This window comes from Psammomys obesus, unplaced genomic scaffold, assembly GCF_907164565.1.
Source record: "Psammomys obesus unplaced genomic scaffold, mPsaObe1.curated_primary_1811, whole genome shotgun sequence".
Classification (NCBI taxonomy): Eukaryota; Metazoa; Chordata; class Mammalia; order Rodentia; family Muridae; genus Psammomys; species Psammomys obesus.
The window spans coordinates 16,011,665-16,033,522 of record NW_026596064.1 but is presented as its reverse complement, the minus strand read 5'-3'; the positions used below and the strand labels follow the sequence as shown (position 1 = coordinate 16,033,522).

Sequence of the window (21,858 nt, the reverse complement as noted above, 5' to 3'; positions counted from 1 at the left end):
TGTTTAAACTAGCTAAATGTCTATTTGAGGGAGGACAAAAGCTAGCCTCATTGATAAATTCAGTTTGGTGGTAAGGATTGTATTTTGTCTATCAGTACATTTAAGATCTTGTCAGTTTCAAAAAAATCCTGAACCTATCTAATTTTGGCCTTTTATATGCATGTTTATTTTTGCAGTGCTATACAATGAATTGTTAAGGGATGGATTAATTTATTTTTATGATAGGTAAAATAATTATGAAATATATAACTGTTGCTGTCATGTGTTAGATAATAGTAATTATTTTTTTTATCTGTTTTCCCATATCCAATTAAATTTAAGCCATTTGCATTAGGTAAGTAGTTTGAAAACTGGACAGATTAAAAGGTGACTTTTGAGATTTCAACATTTGACTTAATTTTTTGATATATGTATCTCCCTCCCTAAATGAACTCTTAAATTGAAAGCTTGTAACAAAGTGATGATAAGTGCTTAGGAGTAGGCAGTAGCTAGTGACTCTTAAAGAGTACATCAGGCATGGCGATTTTCCCTTCAGAATGCTCTCAAACTTCTATACTCAGAAAATTCAGTACTTCACAGAGCTTTTATGGTTCTTCAGTTGGGACTGTTTCTACCCCTGTCCCATATTCACAGCAGCCATCTTATTTGTCTTGTGAGCAGCAGGGATGCCTTTCCTTGTCTTTTTGCAAGAGCCTTCCTCACTGTCCAAATACCTATGGGGCTTCCTCCTTTTTTTACTTCCTTGAAGTGTCCATTCATATGTCAGTCTATCAGAGATGACTCCCTTGCATGTCTTGTAAAAAAAATGAAACAATACCCCCTTTCCTTTTTTTCTTCCTTTTTTCGTCTCCTTTTTTTCATAATACTTATCCATACTTGATGTTATTTATTTATTTAATTTTGACTGCCTGCCAGTAGAGTATGAGTGCCAGGGAAATAGCTCAGAATAGGATTGGCTGGATTTAGGAAAGCATAATATGGAAGAGCCATGGGACATCAGACCCACTGCTTCTCATTACAGCTTCTGTGCAGTAGTCATGTGATCTTCTGGTCTCCCTGTCTGGGCGTGAGGATGTGGGCTGCTCAGTGACTCACCGCAGTGCTGCACTCTATCAAAGCAGTGGGGCCTATTTTGATTTTAAATTTAATCTTTTTAAATGTAATTTTAATGTAATCTTTTTTAAATGTAATTTTTTTAAAAAATGTAACCTGTGACGGGGAAAATGGCTAAATGGACACTTTTGATAGATCTTTCACAGCGAGTCATGGGCTGGGGCAGATAATCTACCCTTTGATAATCTATAGTTGGAGGAAGAGAGAAGAATGTCATCTTCAATGATCAGTTTTCTGGAGATTTGACTCGTACTGTCTTCTACCCATAAGTCTCATCGTTTGATATCTCTGCCCCTTTTCTTAATTATGAATGTCCCAAGCACTTTACTGTCAAAGGCAGGGTGGTGATTTCACTTTTGTTTTGTTTTTGCTTAATGTTATCTTGGCTGAATACTCAATGGGTAGGTGATATTAGTTAAAATGGGTAACACGGGAGAGTCAGGCAAGGTGCAGACCTATACCTAGGCCATATAGCTAGGTTCTTCTCTGACTAGCTCACAGCTTAAAATAACCCATTAAACTAATGTGCATTCTGCCACATGGCTGGTTACCTGAGCTCAGGCACCATAAGTCCATCCTCCTCATATCTTGCCAGATGAATCTTGTACCTGGCGTTATCTCACCTCCTATTTCCTACCTCAGCATTGACAGGTGAATGCTTCCATACAGACACAAGATATTCCTTCTACACTGCTGAGCATAATACTCAGCACTTAAATTTTCTCCTGTTTTTTTACTTTTGTTGACCTTTTTGTTTTTCTTTTACCCCTTTGTTCCAAGTCCTTATCTCCCTCCTTTTCCACTCTGAATTCAGTTTTGTGCTGTTCTTGTATTTGGAAAGTAGAAATGGTATAGAAGTCTCTCTTCCCTTCCTTTCCTTTCCCACTCCCTTTGAAGTGTGACATGCCTTTATTACAGAGCTAGGGCATTGCTGTACTATCAAATAGATGGCCTTGAAATCGTTCTGAAATGCCTGTTGGTAAAAGTATCTTTTTCTCCCTCCTTCAAATGCCTATTTGCAACTGGACTTACTTTGATCCTTCTAGCAAACATAATAGGCTAACGGTCAGCTAAGTAAATTCCAGCCATGTGACAGGCACTTAAAGCTTGTTAAATCCTTTGATACCATTTTTTTTTCCTTTTTCTATTCCTTCTTAAGAAGAGAGGACTTAGTATCTACATGGGAAAAATTTGTTGGATTAGAGCTGTTAGACATAATAAGTTGGAGAAGGGATTCGTAATTTAAGATGGTACAATGAGTTTAGTCTTCTGAATCAGACAGATTTGTGTTTTGAATCTAGGTTTACTAGTTTTTGTTTTCAAGATGTAATCCAGTAAACTTCGTATCTCCAAGCCTTAATTCTCATATATGTCAGACTTGGACATTATTATTATATAGATTTGCCTCTAATGAACACATGGGAATATTTATAAAATAGCTTTCTTCTTTAGTAGTCTGTGAGAAGTGATAGCTCCATTTCCTTGTCAATCCATCATTTTTTGGACTTTGCCTACAGGATTTGTGAAACTTATTTTTTTTCTGCTCCCATATTGTAATATCTGGCTTGTGTGTTTTCTCTAACATGGTTTTTTTTTTTGTTTTGTTTTGTTTTGTTTTGTTTTGTTTTTTTCAGTATTTTTGCCTTGGTCTTATATGTGTGAAAGGTGGGATGGGATACTGGGTTGCAATCCCAATTTTTTCTCTTATACTTGACAGTCTTTTTAGTACAGATTAGTACAGAGTGGTTTAGTCACATGAATAGTTGTCATTCATCATTTAATAGCAGTTTTCCACCAACAGTGTATGTCAGAATTCTTGTGGAACTTTGAAAATTCACACTCTTGTTCCGTACTCCAGACTTACTGGAACAGTGTTTCTGGGTATTACTGCTACTAGATCAGATCAACATTTTAAAATGTTAGTTTTGATGGCTTATGTTCTTTCTCAAACCTTTCAGTGATCCTCTTGTTACTAAGATAATGTCAGAGTGAAGCTTAATGTTTAAAGCACTCTTGGGATCGTCCAGTTTGCCTTGTAAATTCCAGGTGTTACCATTCTCTTTGATAACTGTCTTCCTACCACTCTAATACACAATTTATTACCTACTTACGATGATCTGGAACATCTGTATCCTTCCCTATATTTCCTTGATCTCAGGGATAAACTCATAATCTAAGTCCTAGCTCAGAAAAGAATAGCTTTTCCATAAGCCTTCTGATGGCCTCAGCTAGACGTCACAGGTCTTCTTTGGACTCTAAAACCCTTAGTGTTCATGTGCTGAATTCCCATGGTCCCTGTCTCTAATTTTGGGAAAGCTGATTTGCATTTTCATAGTCCATAGTAAAGTTCATAAAAATTGTAATGGTGTGGTAAACTAGTTTGAAGTCATTTTCCATAAAATGCCCCATTTCTACATTTGGCATTTGACAAGCTACTCCTTGTTTACAGCTTGTGCTTCTGTGATGAATACAGGAGTCAGATATCAGGCTAGATTTTTTTCTCCGGAAATATTTGCCAAATATGGTTAATCACTGTGGACAATTATCCCTAGGACTCTCATGTTAATCCTGTCTTGTAAGTAAAGATATTGACTGGTCTTTTAAAAATCTTTGTATGTTTTTTCAAGGATGTTTATATAGCAAGCATCCTTAGGTAATAAGAGATCATTGCTTCTAGAGCAAAAAGCAGGTTTGCTTACTTAGTATAATAGAAATATTTTCCTAGAGCATACATATTGAATATACAGTGTTGAGTGACCCTCTGGAACAAGGGGTAGGCATGTTTATACTCTTTATAAAAGATCTGGGTTCCTTTTAACTTTGGGGTTTCTTTTCCTGTAACAAACCAGCTATGTGTACAATTTCACCCGGTCCTTTTATAACTATGAAGGAACTGGGGCTCACAGAACTGACTTAAGTAATTATAATTGGTGGAAATATTGTCTGTCAGCTCTTAAGTGGAGGTAGGCAGGTCAGGGGTTCAGTACCAGCCTTGGCTTACATACTGACGTAGAGACCAGCCTGGGTTGCATGAGACCCTTTTTCAAGCAAATACACAAACAAAATCCTTCAGCTTCAAAGGAACTGTAGTTTTTATAACAGGCGTAAGTAAGCATGTACATTTTGTGTTCTGGAAGATTATCTTTTTTTTTTTTTTCATGACAGGGTTTCTCTGTGTATCCTTGGCTGTCCTGGACTAGCTTTGTAGACCATGCTGGCCTCAAACTCAGAGAGATCCACCTGCCTCTGCCTCCTGAGTGCTGGGATCACAGGCATGTGCCACCTCATCCAGCTAAAGTTTATCTTTACAATATTGGATATTAAATAAACATAGAGGTGCTGTGTTTTTTGTTTGTTTTTATTATTATTATACTGGGCAGTTTAACTCCAAAGAGAAACAATGTCTCTGCCTTTGAAGGCTTCAGATCAGCATTTATGACACTATAGAATAGTTTGTTAGCTTGCAAGGTGGATAAACTTTCAAACCCTTCATAGTTCTCGACTGCACTATAAAAAGCTCTCTTCTCAAACTTATACTTTTATAAATGGCCATTCTTTAAATAACGATTACAAACTCTGGATGAGGCTAGCTATAATTCAGGTTTCTTATTTTTCTCTATATTTCACTCTCTACGTACTTTTTTTTTCCTTGAAAATCAATTTATTCAAGTTAATGAACTGGTACCCTTGGTTCTCTTTATGAAATGTTAATATGAACAGCTTGTACACATGCTTTGCAGGCATGCTTTTTCCCCCAGAAGTAATGCATTTTTTTCTTTTTAAATTACAGGAGCTACATTAGCAAGCACATTGATTTATCTACTTGACTCTGAGTATATGTTGCCTTCAAAAAAAAAAAAAAAAAAAAAGAAGTGGGGTATTTGAGAGGACAGTTCTTTGTAAATGTAGATATGACAATTTTAAAGATAAGCTAAAAACTAAGTAAATAGTAAAAATTACATATTGGGTAGTGACGTTGTCAAGGGCAGGAAAGACGACTGGCTGTCGGGGTCAGTAGGCCAGTGTTGAGGTGTTAGGTCATGTTGCCTGTGGAGAGCCTTCGTGGTGTAGTGACCTCAGGAAAGGGCAGGGCTGTGGTAGGAAGTTAGCTGTCGGACTGCTGGCTTCCGTAGAGCTACTTGCTTTTGTTAATATGTGCAGAGTAGGATGCTTTCCTTTAAAAACAAAGTTTTGTAAACTACTAAACTAGGTAACTTCTTAATATATCTGTAGTTCTCTTTGATAGTCTCTGTAGATGACCACATTCCTGGTGTGGGGATTTTTAGTTCAGTGGGTTATGACAGCTATGTTTAACCTTACTCTGCATGGCTTGCTCTTTAACTCTTTCCATACATTATGTACATTCTATTTAGATGGAGAGAAGAGACAGGCAGCTTGGAACAGTGTTGAGAATAATCAAAGCTAACATACCATTGAAAACCTCTCTGAAGCTCTCGCTTGTCTTCTGTTACTTCTGCTGTTCAGTTCTGGTTGGTTCTGCAAAACGGCCCTCTGTTATTTCCTTGAGGCACCTGGTTGCCCTCTGTGTGCACCGTATCTTGTTTTAAGGATTTTTCTTGCTTTGAGCTTGTACCTTGTCTGTTCTACTTGCTGTCTTGACTCTCTGGATACTGTGGTCTTCTTGGGCCATTAGTTACCCTCTGTGTCTTTTGTACTCTGTGTCTAACTTTCTGGTCTGAACACCCCTCTTGTGCTCTCAATAGTTGTAAGAAGTGGGCTTCTAGTATATCTGTGTTAGTGGCCAGTGAATAGCATACATTCAGATATCTAAAAGCAACATGATGTTGTTTATCAAAAAAGAAAAAAAAAATTACTCATTTTTAACACTGGTAAACGGTGTCTTTGTCCAGTTGATTATTCTGTATTTTTCTGTGTACATGTTGGTTTGTATGCAGAAGCATGCAATCTCTAGTGTTGCTTCCTCAGATGCTATTTTAAAGTCCTCGCGTCTCCCTGGCATAGGACTTGCCTGGTGGGTTAGGCAGGCTGGTCATTGTGCCTCAGGGATCTGCCTATCTCCGCAGTACTGAAATTAAAAGTACATGCTACATGCCATGCTTTTTCTTTGTATGGTATGACCCCATAACCTGGGTTATGGGATCAATCTCAGGTCCTCATGCTTGGAGTGTAAGCACTGTATGCTGTCTCAGCTATCTTCCCAGGCCTGATTACTCCAGAATCATTGTGGAGTCCATTAGTCAGGTGTGCATGGCAAGCAAGGTTAGATTTACGCATGTTTCTGGAGAAAGAGGAACTATATGTCAGGAGGTATGTTCTGTTGTCTCAGTAACATGGTGCTTGAGAGACTTGGGGGACCTGGGCTTTTGTTTGGCAATTTTCTAGGGGGTTCAAAAAATGGGCATCTGTGTGTGCTGGCTGCCCCGGTGGATCTTTATCTCCTGCCTCCTGCCTGAGAGCCTGTGCTTGCCCTGTGGTACCTACACTCAGCGTGGGGAGAGAGAACTGTCTTCTCTGCACACTCACGCTATGGCGTGTGTGCATGTGCTCACATGTGACTGTGTAAACACACATATAAAACAAATCTCATTCAAAAATTTAAGGGAAAAGGTAACTTTCTGATTGAGTATTTTCATAAATCTTAACATATGGCTAGAAGAGCAAAAGACTGATTGGTAAAGACTCAGCGGTAACTTAGGTTCCCTGGAAACTTTTGGTTCCACAGAGTTCATGCTATTGCTTCTCAGGCAGGATTCTATGTAGCTTGGTTCTGACTCACTTCTCTGATGGTGACATTTGATGTGAGGTTCTTTCTGACAAAAACAAACAATAAAAGCAGCATCTGTTATTTTATTTATTTATTTATTATTATATAATAATATATATAATAATTTATTATTATTATTATTATTATTATTTATTTTATTCTATCTGTGAATAATGGACCACAACCTCCTGGCTTTAAGGGGCTCTGCCCCCCCCCCCTTATCTGAGCTAGATGTAGAAAATCAGGAAGAGTGATGTTGTGATCAAAACCACAGGTGTTCTTCGCCACGGGGCTGGGAGGCATGGAAATGTATTCTCCTTGGAACGTGTCTGGAGGATTTGGTGTCATACTGAAATAAAAATGCCTAGTTTGTTTACTCTGTTGCTGGGGAAAAGAAGGGAAGAGGTAATAGTCCTTGCTGTGTACCTTGCTCTAGTACTTAATTATCTTTTTTAATCCCTCAGGTAAATTCTATAGAAAAGGAAGAATTCATATCCCTGGGAGTAAGGCCAAATTAGAAATGCATTTATAATAGTGGTATAGACCATAAGGTAATAAGTCACTAGTTTAGCATAATAGTTGAGCTGGCTTGATTCCTCCCCATCACCCAGCGGGTTATGTAACCTAGACCAAATTGCTGAGGCTGTTAGAACTTGCATATTGTACATATTTAAGTGGATAGAGTAATAAAAATGTCAGAGGTTGACGTCACCCAGTACTTTGCAAGCACTCAAGGTACAATAGGTAAAGTTGCTATTGTTTTCTTGTATTAGCTGTATTACTTTGGACAAGTCATAAATTCCTTGGTAGCCTTGGTTCTGCTAGCTCTTTCCAGAATTGTATAGATCGAAAAGTGCAAGGAATTATTTTAGAAGCAACACTGTATAAATAAAGTAGTAGTTAATCACAGGTGTTTATGGTTGGATTATAATGTTTTGGGACCAAATTGTGCAGCACCTTGAATGTGAAGATGAGAAGTTTAAATTGCGCTATCAAATAGTCTTCAGAGCAGGAGGATAGGGAATAACAAGGGTGTGGGACAGGAGACTGGGACTGGGGTTGGGGAACCTAAAGACCAAAAAGCATGCTTGTGGAAGCTGTGGTAGGCTAGTGGAGGCCATGCTTAGTAAAATGGCAGTAGTGATGAAAAGATTTTAGTGTTGGTTTCAGCAGACTTTAATTTGGACATGTGGACATTGTTTTGTTATGGAGAGAAGTTCCTGATAGTGTTTCTTTTCCCTCACCCCCAAAATTGACTTACATATTAATATTTGGTCCTTTTAAAAGAAAAAAAATAGAGTGAGTAGCAGTGCCTAAATTATAATTACAAAGGAGAAAAAAAGAAAGAAAAGTTGGGGACATTTCTTTGAAATCACTGCAGTTCTATGTTGAATGAAAGGGGTATGGAAACAAAAATAAGTTCCTTGTACTCTAAATTTGAGGTTGACTGAATACATTTGTATTTCTTTAAATACAAATGGTTTATAAATACGAAATGATAGTCCTTATACAGGTGGCTCACTGGTTAAGAGCACTCCCTGCCTTTGCAGAGAATCAGAAACTTGTTCCCGGCGCCTGTGTCAGGAAGCTCACAGCCTCCTATAACTTAAGCCTCAGGAATCCATTCCCATCTTCTGGCTTCAAAGGCATCTGCATGTCTGTGTATGTGGGTACATACAAATGTAGTTAAAAAATAAATTCTAAAAAGAAGAAGAAGCATGAAAGAAATAGCCTTTTGACAATGTGTAGGACCACCAAAAACTTTTAGGTTTTGGTATTTCTTTGACCCCTTTTAAAATAATAATCCATATGTGTACTGCATGAAGAAAACTTTTGGAAAGGCCTACAAATTGAGCAGTAAGCTTTAAATAATTTGCTGTAAGGTAAATATAAATATGATAAAATATGATTTTTTTTCAAACACTGCTATTAGGGATGAATTTTGAAATGCATAAAAATGATGGGCATATATAAAGAGGACAGATCTGTGGAAAATATGACAGGAAATTGTAGAACCTTGACAGTGGGTGCATAGAGAACCACTCTGTATAGTTCTTCCGACTTGTTTATGTTTGGAGTTTTACTAGAGCGTCGGTGGAGGACTGGAACTAAGGCTTATCTGGAAGAGTTCCCTCTTCTGACTGAGACTTGACTTTTTTGTAGGAACTTTCCGTTGTACCTTTTGCCATACAGAGGTAGAAGAAGATGAATCAGCGATGCCCAAAAAAGATGCTCGCACACTTTTGGCAAGATTTAATGAACAAATTGAGCCCATTTATGCATTGCTTCGACAGACAGAGGATGTAAACTTGGCCTACGAAATACTTGAACCAGAACCCACGGAAATCCCAGCCCTGAAGCAGAGGTACGTGGAAGACTTGAGCCTTTCCCAAGAGCCTTTTAAAACTTGCACTGGTTTTAACTTTGGAGGGTTAAAGTAGGTATTTACCAGGAGACTAAAGACTCTGATGTCACGGAAGTTCCAAGTTGTGCATACTTGTCTTCCTAACTTGTGCCTGTACTCACATTTGTCTGTACTGAACACAGTAGAATATGGGCCTTCGGCAAAGATCTTTAAATAGTTAGTTTTCACCTTAGCCTCTCCTCTGCTTGAGCCTCCAGCACTCAGCCAGTTGATAGCCAATTCTAAATTAGTTGTACCTCTTGGGAATATTTGAATTTTCCTAACCAACTCCCCCATCCCCAGATGGGGTTTCTCTGTGGCCATTCTGGAACCTGCTCTGTAGACCAGGCTGGCCTGTCCTGCCTCTGCCTCCTGAGTGCTGGGATTAAAGGTGTGCACCACCAGTGCCCGGCTCCTAGTAAACTTTTAAAGGCCAAAATTCTTTCAGGAATACAGCATGTTCCTATAGATTTTGGTTAGTTTTTAAATGAGCATGTAAGTTTTGTTACAGCTTCCACATACATACTTTGTCTTTGTTGGTTCCTCTCCCTGGCTTCTTTCCCATGGGGCATGCCCCTACCTCCACTGACACCATTGCATCCCACGAAGTCCCCTGTCCGTTTTCCACTTTCATGTCAGCTTCCCCAGATACACACCCCTTATTCCTTAAAACCTCTTCCCTCTTTTCTGGCTTGGTTCTCTCTTTAATTCTATAATCTACACCCACAAATATACTCTCACATATACACATAAAAATTAAAAGGAAGGATTTATGTGTGACTGAGAACATACCACATTTTATTTAATTTTTCTGGACCATTTTAAACACAAACTTCTTGTTTTACTCAGTTTTAAATGCAACTTTCTGAAGTATAATGTTACCTGTAGGTTAGTACTGCTAAGAATGGTTCCTTTTTTTCTTTTTTTTTCTTCAGTGTGCTGTAGTGTTTGAATTGTTTGTCAGGCTTAGTTCTATCATAACTTGAAAAGTCACTATGTAGTTTTTAAGATTTATTTACTTTTAGTTTATGTGTGTTAGTGTTTTGCCTATAAGAATGTAAATATACTGCATGTTTGGCTGGTGTCCACAGAGGCCAGAAGAAGGTGTCAGATCCCCTGGAACTGAAATTATGGATGGTTGTGAGCCACCTTGTGCGTGTTGGGAAGTGAACCCAGGTTCTCTTGCAAGAACAGCAAATTGGCCTTTAACCTCTGAGCCATCTCTCCAGCCCCTACAAGTTAGCTGTATTATTTTTGAAAAGCATAAGTAAGAATTGGTGTCCCAAAGTGTCCTCTTGTTCTGCCGTGTCCGTTCTTTCCAATACCATGGTGAAGTTATGCCCATCAACCTGCTTCCATTTTGTTTCTGTTTTTTTAATTGAAAATAGAGTTTTGTTCATACAATCTATTCTGATTCCTGTTCCCCCTCCCCCAGCTCCTTTTAAATTCTTTCTACGTCCCCTCCCACACAAATGCATTCTTTTCTCTCATTAGAAAACACAGATATCTAAATAACAATAATAATAAATAAAGTAAAACCAAACCAGACTAGGACAAAACAAACAAAAAAGCCAAAGAAACACATTCAGATGCCGAGACATACATATTTACGTACATAGACAATCCATAAATTGGAAACCATAATGCATAAAGAAAAGATCTGCAAGGTGAGCGGGGGAATGGACAGAGAAAGCACGATGGGCCTCCAAAAGTACCGTTGACTTCATTTGTGTTGGCCATCTGCTGCCATGCGCGAGGCCTGCCCTAAGGTGTGGTTTTATATACTCAGTGAGGCTCCACTGTAGAACACTAATTTTCTTTGTGAGGGATGATCCATGGAGATAGTTTCCGGGTCAGGGATGCACATGTGTTCATTGTTCCCTTCTCAGCACTGGGATTTCATCTAGCTTGGACTATGCAGGCCCAGTGCCTGCTGCCACGGTCTCTGTGACTTTGTGTCTTAGTCCTGTTGTGTCTGAATGACACTGTGTTTTCGTCCACATTGGCTCTTAAAATTTTTCTGCCTCCTCTTTCACAGACTTTCCTGATCACAGAGGAGAGGGATTTTATGGAGACATCCCGTTTAGGACTGAGTGTTCTAAGATCTCCCGCTTTCTGCACTTCATCTAGTTGTGGGTCTCTGTGTTGGTTCATTCCATCTACTGCAGGAGGAAGCTTTTCTCATGGTGACTAAGCAGATCTATAAGTATAACACCATGTCGTTAGGAATCATTTTTAGTGCTATAGCTTTTTAGCAGAACAGTAGTGTGTGGTTTCCCGTGGTCTAACCAGTCTCAGATTCTTGGCCCCCTGGGCAGTGGCAGTCATGTGTTCTGTCTCCAGGGTGAGCCTTAATGTAACCAGATAGTGGTTGGTTACTTTCACAGCTTTCGTGCCGCCATTGCGCTGGTCTGTTCTGCAGGAAGGTCGCCATTGCAGACTGCAGTGTTTGTAGCCGGGCTGGTGTTGACCCTTCTCCTCTGGCAGTGTTCAGAGTACCTTGCAGTACCATCAGCACTGTCCAGTAGTGGTCAAGGTTCTAAGTTAGCGCTAGCTCGACTGCTCCATGTTCAGTGAGTTATCTAAGTGTGTTTCCAACAACAGGGCCTCCATCTGTGGAGAGCACCAGTAGCCTTGGTAATAGCCTGGTTGTTTGGGAGGGTTCTATGGAATCCCTTTGACCAACAGCTCAAATAGATGTAACCCATTCTCAGCACTGGAGGCTTCATTTGGTGGTGAGAGATGTCTACTTGGGGCTTTGTCTCTCTGCTATTTAGTCACTCCATTTAGATTTCTTTCTTATATGTATATGTTTTAAGAAGCTGTCAGGCAGTGGTGGCACAGACATTTAATCTCAGCATTCAGACAGCAGAGGCAGGCGGATCTCCGTGAGTTCAAGGCTAGCCTGGTCTACAGAATGAGTCCAGGACAGCCAGGGCTACACAGAGGAACCCTGTCTCCAAACAAACAAACAAACAACTGCAAAATAGAAGCAGCAGCAGCTTCTACAGTATTAGATTTCCATGCAGTTCCTCGAAAGGCTTGCTTTAGTTTTAGCTGTCCCTCCCTACATTTCCTCCTTACCTCTTTCCTGGTCCTCCCCATTTGATTCTCCCATTGTAGTCCACCCCCACTCCCTGTCCATTCATAACTATCTGTTCTGTTTTCCCTTCCTAAGAAGAGCATACCCCCACCTCCAAGTCCTTTTTACTCTATACCTAACTTCTGTGGTTATGTGGATTGGAGCCTGCTTATCAAAGACCTGACAGTTGACATCAGCTTAGAAGTGAATACAGAACGTGTTTGTCTTTTTGAGTCTGGGTTACCTCACTCAGCATGTTTTCTTTTCTAGTGGAGCTTCTATCCTCCCCCCCCCCCCCCCCCATTCCCTCTGGAATTTACTGTTTAAAAGCAAGTCCTGAGCTAATTGCATTTCCTTTCAGTTGTACAAAGAATTTTTTAACTTTATCGCTTACACTGGACTTGCCTCCTAACACTGTGTCAGTTAGAGTTTCTTTGCCTGTGATAATTTGTCTTGCATGACTCGGGGCTCTGACTTAGTGACTTCACAGCTCAGCTGCATACTGAGTCTAGATTTCATCCATCTCTGTTCTCTTGTGTTGAGTTGCTTCTTAGGACTATGAGGCAAACTGCCCTAAGGGGGCCCTCTGTGTCTTGAATATTACCTGCAGGTGAAAATATCCAAATGTAGAGAAGATAGAAACCTTTCCTGTGTCTTATTTTATAATATGTCTAAAGAAACATTCTGGAAAACACCCTCTATCCTATCTGTCCCACAGTGTCTTACTGCCTAAAATTACTTTATATATTTATTTTAAACCAATATCAGGTAAGGGGAATGAAATTATGTGATTGGTACTCAGACCGACTAAATTTTGCTTTGGCTGGGAAAGTTCCCAGAGTTCTTTGGAGCAACTAGACATCAATATTTAAATAAAAGTGATAAACAAAAATAGAGGAGCCATGATTAGTAGTGAAACATTATCATCCTCATTACAGGCAGCCTCATATTCAACTCAGTAATTTAACTCATTGCTGAGCCATTTAATTGATGCCCCAAATAAAATAACTGTGAATTTCTCTAAAAGAATACCATAAAGAAGATTTTAAGAGTGGTCTTCTCTATTCATTCTGATTGTCACTTTTCCCTATGTTTCTTATCTTTCTTTCTTCAAAGTTACTCCTGTGAGGCTGTGTATTAGGACTATGTGTAAAGAGACATAGTCTTAGAGAGTCTTGATAATGTAGCGATAACCTCCTCCTCCTCATAATAGTAAAGATAGGTCCACTCTAGAGCACTCTACCTTTCTTTGCTCTTCTGACTGGCATTAGCTAACTCGGGAAGCCACATTTGAGGCAGACAGATATAAAAAGCAGGCTGAGTACAGCAGGGTGAAGATATTGGCTGAGGATAGACAAAGCATTGAAAGGAGTTGGGGAAACAAAGTAAGATGAGCAGGGAGAACTCATCGCGTAGTATAAACAAAAACAAAAGTGGGCCGAGATAAGAGGATGAAAGGAACATGAATGCTAAGGGAGAAAAAATTTAAAAAGCCAAGCTACACTGAGGTAGGTAGTCAAGTTATGGTAAAGACAGCTGCACAGGGAGATAAAATGTCTAGGGACAGATGTGGCTGAATTAAGACAAGTAATTGATGCAAAAAGTAACATCATGTGAATGCAGAAAGGAACCAGAGAGTAGAGAGAAATCAAGTGTTTGCAGTTGTATCATGAGACATCAAAAAAAGCAAGACGTAAAGATCAAACAGCTATATTTGGATGTAGTCAGAGCAGGAGCGAGGAGGCAAAAGATGTTATTAAGACCAGAGAAGAAAGGCTGTAGGCAAGAATGGTATGTACGGAGTGTCCTTGGGTACATGTAGGATAATGAAAAGAATGCAGAGGCAATAGCTGAAAACATGCATTAAGTAACTGAAAAGAGCTTGTTGCTTGGTTTCAAAAGTATCATAACCGAAAGCAGGCCGGGAGGGATGAGATAAGCCCCAGACTACCTCTAGAGGATGTCAGAAAAACAGTGTTGCAGCCAGCCAGTCAGATTCTTGAACATCAGAGGAGCTTCATCTCAGCATGTGGTGGAAAACCCAAGGAGCTGTGAGGAAGTCTCAGAAAGAAAGAAAGAGCGATGCAGTAGGCAGAGAACAAGGACAGTTGTTCCTGGTGGCTTCTGAGGGAAGAAGATTAACAAAATGTTGGTTAGATTTAGGATAGCATGGTTTCCAAAAAGATATCGAAATGCAGGGAAACAATTTAGAGAAATGTGAGAGAAGTTAAGGAAGATCATGAGGTATATAGAGTACCTGTGGGCACAAAAAAAAAAAAAAATCACAAAAGGGTTAGGGTGCGCGGGTACTTCAGGAAACATGGTCGCTTAATGGAGTGAAACCTCTAAACAGGCACATTAAAGACAAATTGGTATAGTTCAAGGTTGAAACTGGTAAAGCAGGGAAAGGAGGATGCAGCAGGGAGAAGCTTAGCTCATAGAAATGGGGAAGCCTAGTGATCGGAGAAGGATAAGGACTGATTAGGCCTGTAGTGCGCTGACAGAAGACCGTAGAGGTAAAGAGCAAACCAGACCAGGGGACAGATCAGAATCCCTGCTGAGGGGAAAGATGGCTCAAGACAGAGTCAGTGTAGTTGTAGGAACAGATGGAGCCTGGCTTCTGGAGAGTTGCAGGAGGAAAATATTATTTCTAAGTTGAGGTCTGGCCCTGAAGAATAATTTTCTAGCTTTTCCCATGGTCATACACAGAATCACCTTAGGTTAAAGTTAAACTAAGGAAATATTTTTAAGATACAGTAATCTTCGTTTTGTTTTAAACACAATTCTCATGGAAGGTAAGACTGGCAGTGGTTCACCAGACTTTTAAGTATGCTATCACTGTGTCATTCTCCCTCCCCATGCAAATTAGTGGCCACATATACATCTCCAAAACATTGGTTATTTATATATGCAAGAGGGTCCAGTGTTTGCAGAACTTAAATAGGATGTGATCCATTCAGCTTTTACCCTGGGTTATAGAAGAGCTTTCTGAGAGTTGTTGAAGCATGCCTGCCGGATTGCTAGATAGCTTCGGTTCAGACTACTAAAGCATTAGCTTTCTCTCCAGCTGTCCTTCATGTTCAACACCCAGACCTTAACTTTCCTTGTTTTTATTCTTTCAACAGCAAGGACCGAGCAGCAGCTGCTCCTGGAGCTGCTGGCCTGGCAGGCGGGCACCACCGGGAGGCATGGGCCAGCAAAGGCCCCTCTTATGAGGACTTATATACGCAGAATGTTGTCATTAATATGGACGACCAAGATGATGCTCACCGCACTTCGCTGGACGGGAAATCTGCCAAAGAGAGGCCCATTTGGTTGAGAGAGAGCACTGTCCAAGGGGCATATAGTTCTGAAGAGATGAAGGAAGGTAAGAGTGAGAAGTCACTGAGATTAATATGTCATGGATTTGGTGAATGCCTGGGTAATTCTTGGTTTCATTGAAAATTTATTGCTTGAAACTGAGCAGTAAGCATTAAAACCAACCAACATGTTCTGTTGTCTTCCAGCTTAGTCAAAACAGCAATAGGTTTTTAAATCTCTGCTTTTAAAAGATATATTTATTTTGATGCGTATTAGTGTTTGCCTGTACATATGTGTATGCGCTACAGCTGGTGTCCAAGGAAGTCAGAGAGGATGTCATATTCTCCAGAACTAGCGTCACCGTTTATACAAAAATAGGACATGATAAAGGACTGAACGCCCCTATGTCCAAGAAGACAATTTTGTAAGTCTCTGAACCTGAAAGGATTAGCAATTGGGTAATAACTTTTGCCAGATTAAGAAGTGCGAGGTTTTACTTTGTAAGTTCTAGCGTGGGTACTGGATTCAACGTTGGGTGATGGTATAGAAAACAGTAGCTGAAACTGTACAACAAAAACTGCTAAAGGACTGGAAAGCAGAGGTGATGGGATGCAGTGTCTGTGTCTGGGCTAGGGGTTGTTACCAGCTTGTCACATGGATGGGCTCTTCAGTGCTGAGCACCATCAGTTACTGGAAGCCACTTGTGTTTTAACCTTCCCCTCCCTTCTTTCTTAAGATTTGTGTTTAGCATACAGTATAAACCAGCAGTAATGAAGTGTAGATATTGGGGCTGTAGAAAATACCTCTTGTATAATTGATTCCCTTTGAGAGTCCTGTTCCAATCAGGAAAATACTTGTGACAACCATACTTTCCTTCCTCTTTACTGATAAACCTGCAGTGTTTAGTTATTTTGATTGGGGTTGTTCTAGGTTATGTAGTAGTTAGGCTGTCTTATTTAATAGATTTATTTTCCCCAATTGTCTTCTTCACTGTTCTTGAAGCAGTCAAATCTTTTTTTAATGAACTTAGAAACAAAATTGGCTAAAACAAAATTATTATTAACCAATAAAATATGCAATTAAGCTAGTAATTTTAACTTTACATATTTATAATTCCTAGGATAGTAGAATATGAGTCATGGGGTTTAAATCCTCTAGTCTACCCAAGTTTTCTGTGTAAGATGATAGTATTTGTCTAAATCAACACATTTAAACTTGTCCTTGTTTGTCATGATATTGAGCATGGACTCATCATGGACTTAGTAAGAGCATCTTGTTTGTCCTGTACTGAATTTCCCTCAAATGTCAAGTTATTTTTACCTGAATTTTTAGACTTGAGTCATGTCTTCATCACTACCCCAAAGCTCTAATTCCTTGTGTTCCTGCTTTTTGTCACAGTGGCCCTCATTCCCAATGTCATTTTCAATCAGTTTTTTTTTTTTTTTTTTGGTCTATTTTTCCAGCCCTAATAAACTTTACTTTAGGTCCAGTTGCCACAATAGTCTGTCTAGCTTATGCATAGGTCACTAAAGATTCAGGTCTTACTTTCAGTATCACTTTGGTTTCTACCTGACATTTTGTTTCTTACTTTGGTTCTGGAGCTACTGAGCTGCTAACATTAGAAACATAAGGGACGTTTAGGAAGGATTTCATTCAATGCTGTATCTAATAGCGTGGACTGTGTCTTTCAGTATAGTTTAGATTATTTTTCTATATGCAGGTATTCTTTCACTTTGACTATGTAAATATTTATCTTTTTGCTGACTTGGGAAAACTTTAGCTTTTCAAAAAGTTTTTCTACGTCTTGGCTATTTAGCCCCCAAATTGCTTAGCAGCATCAGTGAACCTGTCTGACAGCATGCATGTTCTTTGTAACTTTCAGCTCTTAATATGATTTCCTAGCAGTATTACCTCTACTTTCTCATCCAGACACATGCATATTCATACTCATTTTGGTTTTGTTTTGTTTTGTTTTAATCTGTAACAAAACAATCCCTTGCCCCAGCCTTGTGGTTGTCACCATCTATTCGATATGTGTTCATTTACTTTTTTTTTTTCAAAATGTATTTGCATTTCCTCTAATTTTGTTCCTTTGAACATTAAGATACCATGCTGGTAAAATTATTTAAAATAAAGACCTCTTAGAAACAGCTTGCCCAAAGGTCCATGTGCCTCCCTGCCTTCTTGCTGCAGTGAAGAGTGCCACTGCTTCTTGGCAGTGTGCACTCTGGGAAGGGCCTCAGCCTTCAGCGGTGTTGAGCTTTCTGACCTCCATGTTACACCAAGTCTCTAGGGCTTTCTTTTCTCTCTTTGCCCAGAATCTCATTTAGGAATTCTGTTCTTTTCAAAATAACCAACTTCAAGCTGAATGTTCATTACAGTAATGAGGTGATTTCACTTAAATCATTGCCAGAATTGACCATTTTCTGAGCCTTCTCTTAATGGTTGGTAATTTTCCGATATATCAGATCTATTCTGAGTACCTCATATTCACTTGGGCTCCACAGTGATTCAGTGAGGCAAATATTATTTTTTTTCCAGTGTTGTACTTGGGGAAATTGGAGAACAGAAAATTAGTGTAACTTTACTTCCCAGTCATACAGCCAATATGTGTTAGTATTTGAATCAAGGAGGCAGGTTCCCAGTGTCACTTTTAATCCTTTTACAGATTGAAAACGGCAGTCTGTTTCACTCTAACAGAATGCAAAATTCAAGCACTGTTCTTACGTATGCTGGCTGCACTGTATCAGCCAAGATGTGTGTATAAACTGGTGATATGTGCTGAGAGAAAATGTATTTATTCCTTAAATTAATAACCTTTTTATAAATGAGTTCAGAGTTTGTGCAATTTGCTTCAGGAAAATGATACTGCCAATTATTTGCTCATTCAGCAAATTCTTACTCATTGCCTGACATGGGCAGGTATTGTTCTGTGCATGGGGTCACAGTTTATAAGGAAGGCAAACCTTGCAGTGGTAGAATCTGCATCCTTAGAAAGGCAGTAACAGGCAGCAGGCCAAAGTGATTATGTGGGAAAATGAGTGCGGTGGGGAAAAACACAGAACCTTGATAAAGTGACATTTGAGTAATGACATAAAGGATGTAGGGAAATTAGTTGCATAGATACCTAGAAGAAAAACACAACCCTGTCAGGGCAGACAGGCAGTACACATACCCGAGGGAGTATGTGTCATGTCTGTACAAGGGATACCAGCTGTAGCTGGTACAGAGTGAATAAGGGCAGGGGAGTGGGGAAGAGGTAGGTGGCCAGGAGTGCAGATGAGGCGGCACCTTATAGGCATTGTAAGGCCTCTGGCTTTTACTCTGAGCATGGCGAAGAACCACGCCTTCGTTCATTCCCAGTCATGCCAGCTGTACTTAGTCCTGTCTCGCCGTCATCTCACAGGTTCACACCCAGACTCTGAGAAGGTGCGCCGTTTGTCACCTCCTAAAGTTTAGAAATGAAAACATCTGCTCCAAATAGTATGGCTTGCATGGGGAGGGGGAGAATTCTCATCCATGTAAGCTTCTATAAACCTGTAAATTCCATGTATTCTTAGTTTGGTCATTGTGATACTCAGGCCCTAGCTGTTAAGAAACACTTGGCTATTTTGTAGAGCAGCAGCTCAGAAAAATGGAAGTGGTGGCATCTGTGGTGTGTTATTTATCTGTTTAAACATAACACAATAAAGTCTATTTTTCTATTAGTTACAAATGGATGCCCTTTGTGTTTAAGGATCTTGACTTTCTGGGTTTTAACTTCCAGGTGGCATTGATATGGGTGCATTTCAGGAGCGTGATGAAGCACGTTCAGGGCCTGATGACAATGAGGAGGTCATGCGAGCTCTGCTTATTCACGAGAAAAAGACTTCTTCCACGACGGCTGCCTCAGTGGGAGCGGCTGCTCCAGTGACTGCTGCCAATGGCAGTGACTCAGAGAGTGAGACCAGTGAGTCGGATGATGACTCTCCACCCCGGCCAGCAGCTGTGGCTTCTCATCATCAGGAGGAGGATGAGGAAGATGAGGAATTTGAAGAAGTAACAGACGACCCCATTGTTATGGTGGCTGGCTGCCCATTCTCCTACAGTGAAGTTAACCAGCGGCCAGAGCTGGTAGCCCAGATGACACCAGAAGAGAAGGAAGCATACATAGCCATGGGCCAGCGTATGTTTGAGGATCTCTTTGAGTGAGCTTTCCCTACTTTTTCTTCCTGTTAGCGCATTTCAGAGAGAAGCTTCCCACCAAGTGCTTAAGTGGCGTCCTGCCTCTTTCTGTACTGCACCTGTTAACCTAGTACAAAAGCGTCATAGGAGAGAAGATTTGAATTTTTTTTTTTTTTTTAATGTCCGAAACATCCCAGAAAGGTAGGTAGGCTATAGGTAACCCCTTCCCTCTTATTACTAAAGTATTATTAATATTTTCTGTATTTCTTTATCTAATTTTTCCTTTCCTTTTTAAGACAATTTTTCTTACCTCTGACTGAAATGCTCCTGTCTACCTATAAAGAGCCTTTCTGGGGTACACTTATCCTAGTATAACTGTATTCTGGTCAGGCATTTGAGACAATTCTATACATTCCTGTCAACCAAAGCAGCTTACCAAGAAACATGTCACTGGTTACGGGCATGCCCAAATACTTCATCGTTCCTCAGAAACGAATTTGAGGTCAATCTGTTAGAGACAGAGACAGACAGATTTGAATTTTAGGTTCATGTGTAAACTAGAATTCAGATCTGTAGAAATGATGAGGCTGGTGGGTTGTTTTGTTTACTTATACCTTTTAGCCTTTTAGGTTATATTTTACATGACAGATAACAAAGCACGTTAGGTACACACTCATGAAGAAATGAAGGAGAGCATACACAAAGAGTGAGGCGTTCATGTCCAGGCTTGAAAAACCGAGAGCATTGGGAACAGTGTGTTAGAACTGACTCAGTGAGATTTAGAAATCTCTGATGTAAAGCTGAGATGGCCCCGCTTCCCCCCCCCGCCCCCCCCGCTCGTTCTCTAGAACCTTTGCCAGTACTCTTAATTAAGGAGCGCCTTCCAGTGGAGGTCAGTATTGACTGCTTCACTCTCCTCTCATTCTTCCTACACGTCACCAAAGCCTTTATTTGTCTCTTGGAGTATCTTCAGACATTGTACTTTAGTGCCTCTACTGCGTTGTTGAGCACTGTAACCTCAAAGAACATAGTCAGGTAGCATGGTATTCCTGAAGGCACAACTTTAAAAATAAAGGACTTTCCTGTAAGTTAGTTCTACAACAATTAAAATTTTATAGTATTTTCCCTTGCGTTGTGACTTTTAATTATCATTTTGTAGCATATGTGTGAAGCTAAGCGTGTTTTTGAGTATCTGAGCCTTATGTAAAGTGATGATTCATTTATCTGGTTGTTGGGTGACTGAATATTGACAGTCTACTTACTGCTGGTTAAAATTGACTGATTTCTAGCTCTGATAACTTGGAGCATGAGCCGAACACTCTTCCCATTTAAAGATGTTAGAGGCTTCTCACCGGTCATCATCTAATATCATTAGGTGCAATTAGATGTGATCTAAACTTTTTTTTTGGGCAGTGAATTGCTTTAAAATAACTTTTATGTATTTATCTTAAATACAAGAACTGTTCACCTTTAAATTTTGTTTTTTAAACTTTCATGGTTCTAAAAAGATGTTCATTTTTAAAACATGACTAATTTTAAACTATGTTCTTTGTCGCATTTTATGAGTAAATGTGTATGAGTGTGCACCTCTGTTGTGGAAAAATGTATTAATAAAGGTACTCATTAAAGCAGTGTTTGACATTGACAAGAGAGGTGTTATACTCACTAAATCTGCATTGATTAGGAACTAAGTATTTTCCAAGGAAAATAGCCATTCCTAAGAAGGCATTGGGAAGAAAAGCTGTCCATGCTGTGTTACGTGTAAGAGGATTCACGTTTTCTATAGGGGACTCAGGATGCTGTTTGCGTGACACTCTTAGCTGTTTTATTTGACTGATATTTGGAATAAACATCAATCAGGGATGGCATATGTGAGTAAAGATGCTGGGAATGGGATTTGCAGTAGTCTCAGTGTGTTAGACAAGAGACAAGAGATTCCCATTTTGGAAAATAGCACATGAATAACGGATTACATGTAGAAATAGTGGAATGACAAAAGCAAACTTTTTGTTAATGCTTGTATTTTTAGGTGTATTCCTTTTTCATATT

General features: G+C 39.7%; 1 protein-coding gene across 1 annotated transcript in view; it reads left to right on the top strand.

The window, feature by feature from the left end:
• Window positions 1-21,457, top strand: part of Gtf2e1 (general transcription factor IIE subunit 1) — a 34,170-nt gene extending 12,713 nt beyond the window's left edge. Inside the window, exons 3-5 of the mRNA XM_055625251.1 lie at window positions 9,023-9,224; window positions 15,471-15,712; window positions 19,412-21,457. Of these exons, the coding sequence (XP_055481226.1) occupies window positions 9,023-9,224; window positions 15,471-15,712; window positions 19,412-19,836 (869 nt within the window). The 3' untranslated portion in view covers window positions 19,837-21,457. The remainder of the gene's footprint in view (window positions 1-9,022; window positions 9,225-15,470; window positions 15,713-19,411) is intronic.
• The last annotated feature ends 401 nt before the right edge of the window (window positions 21,458-21,858 follow it).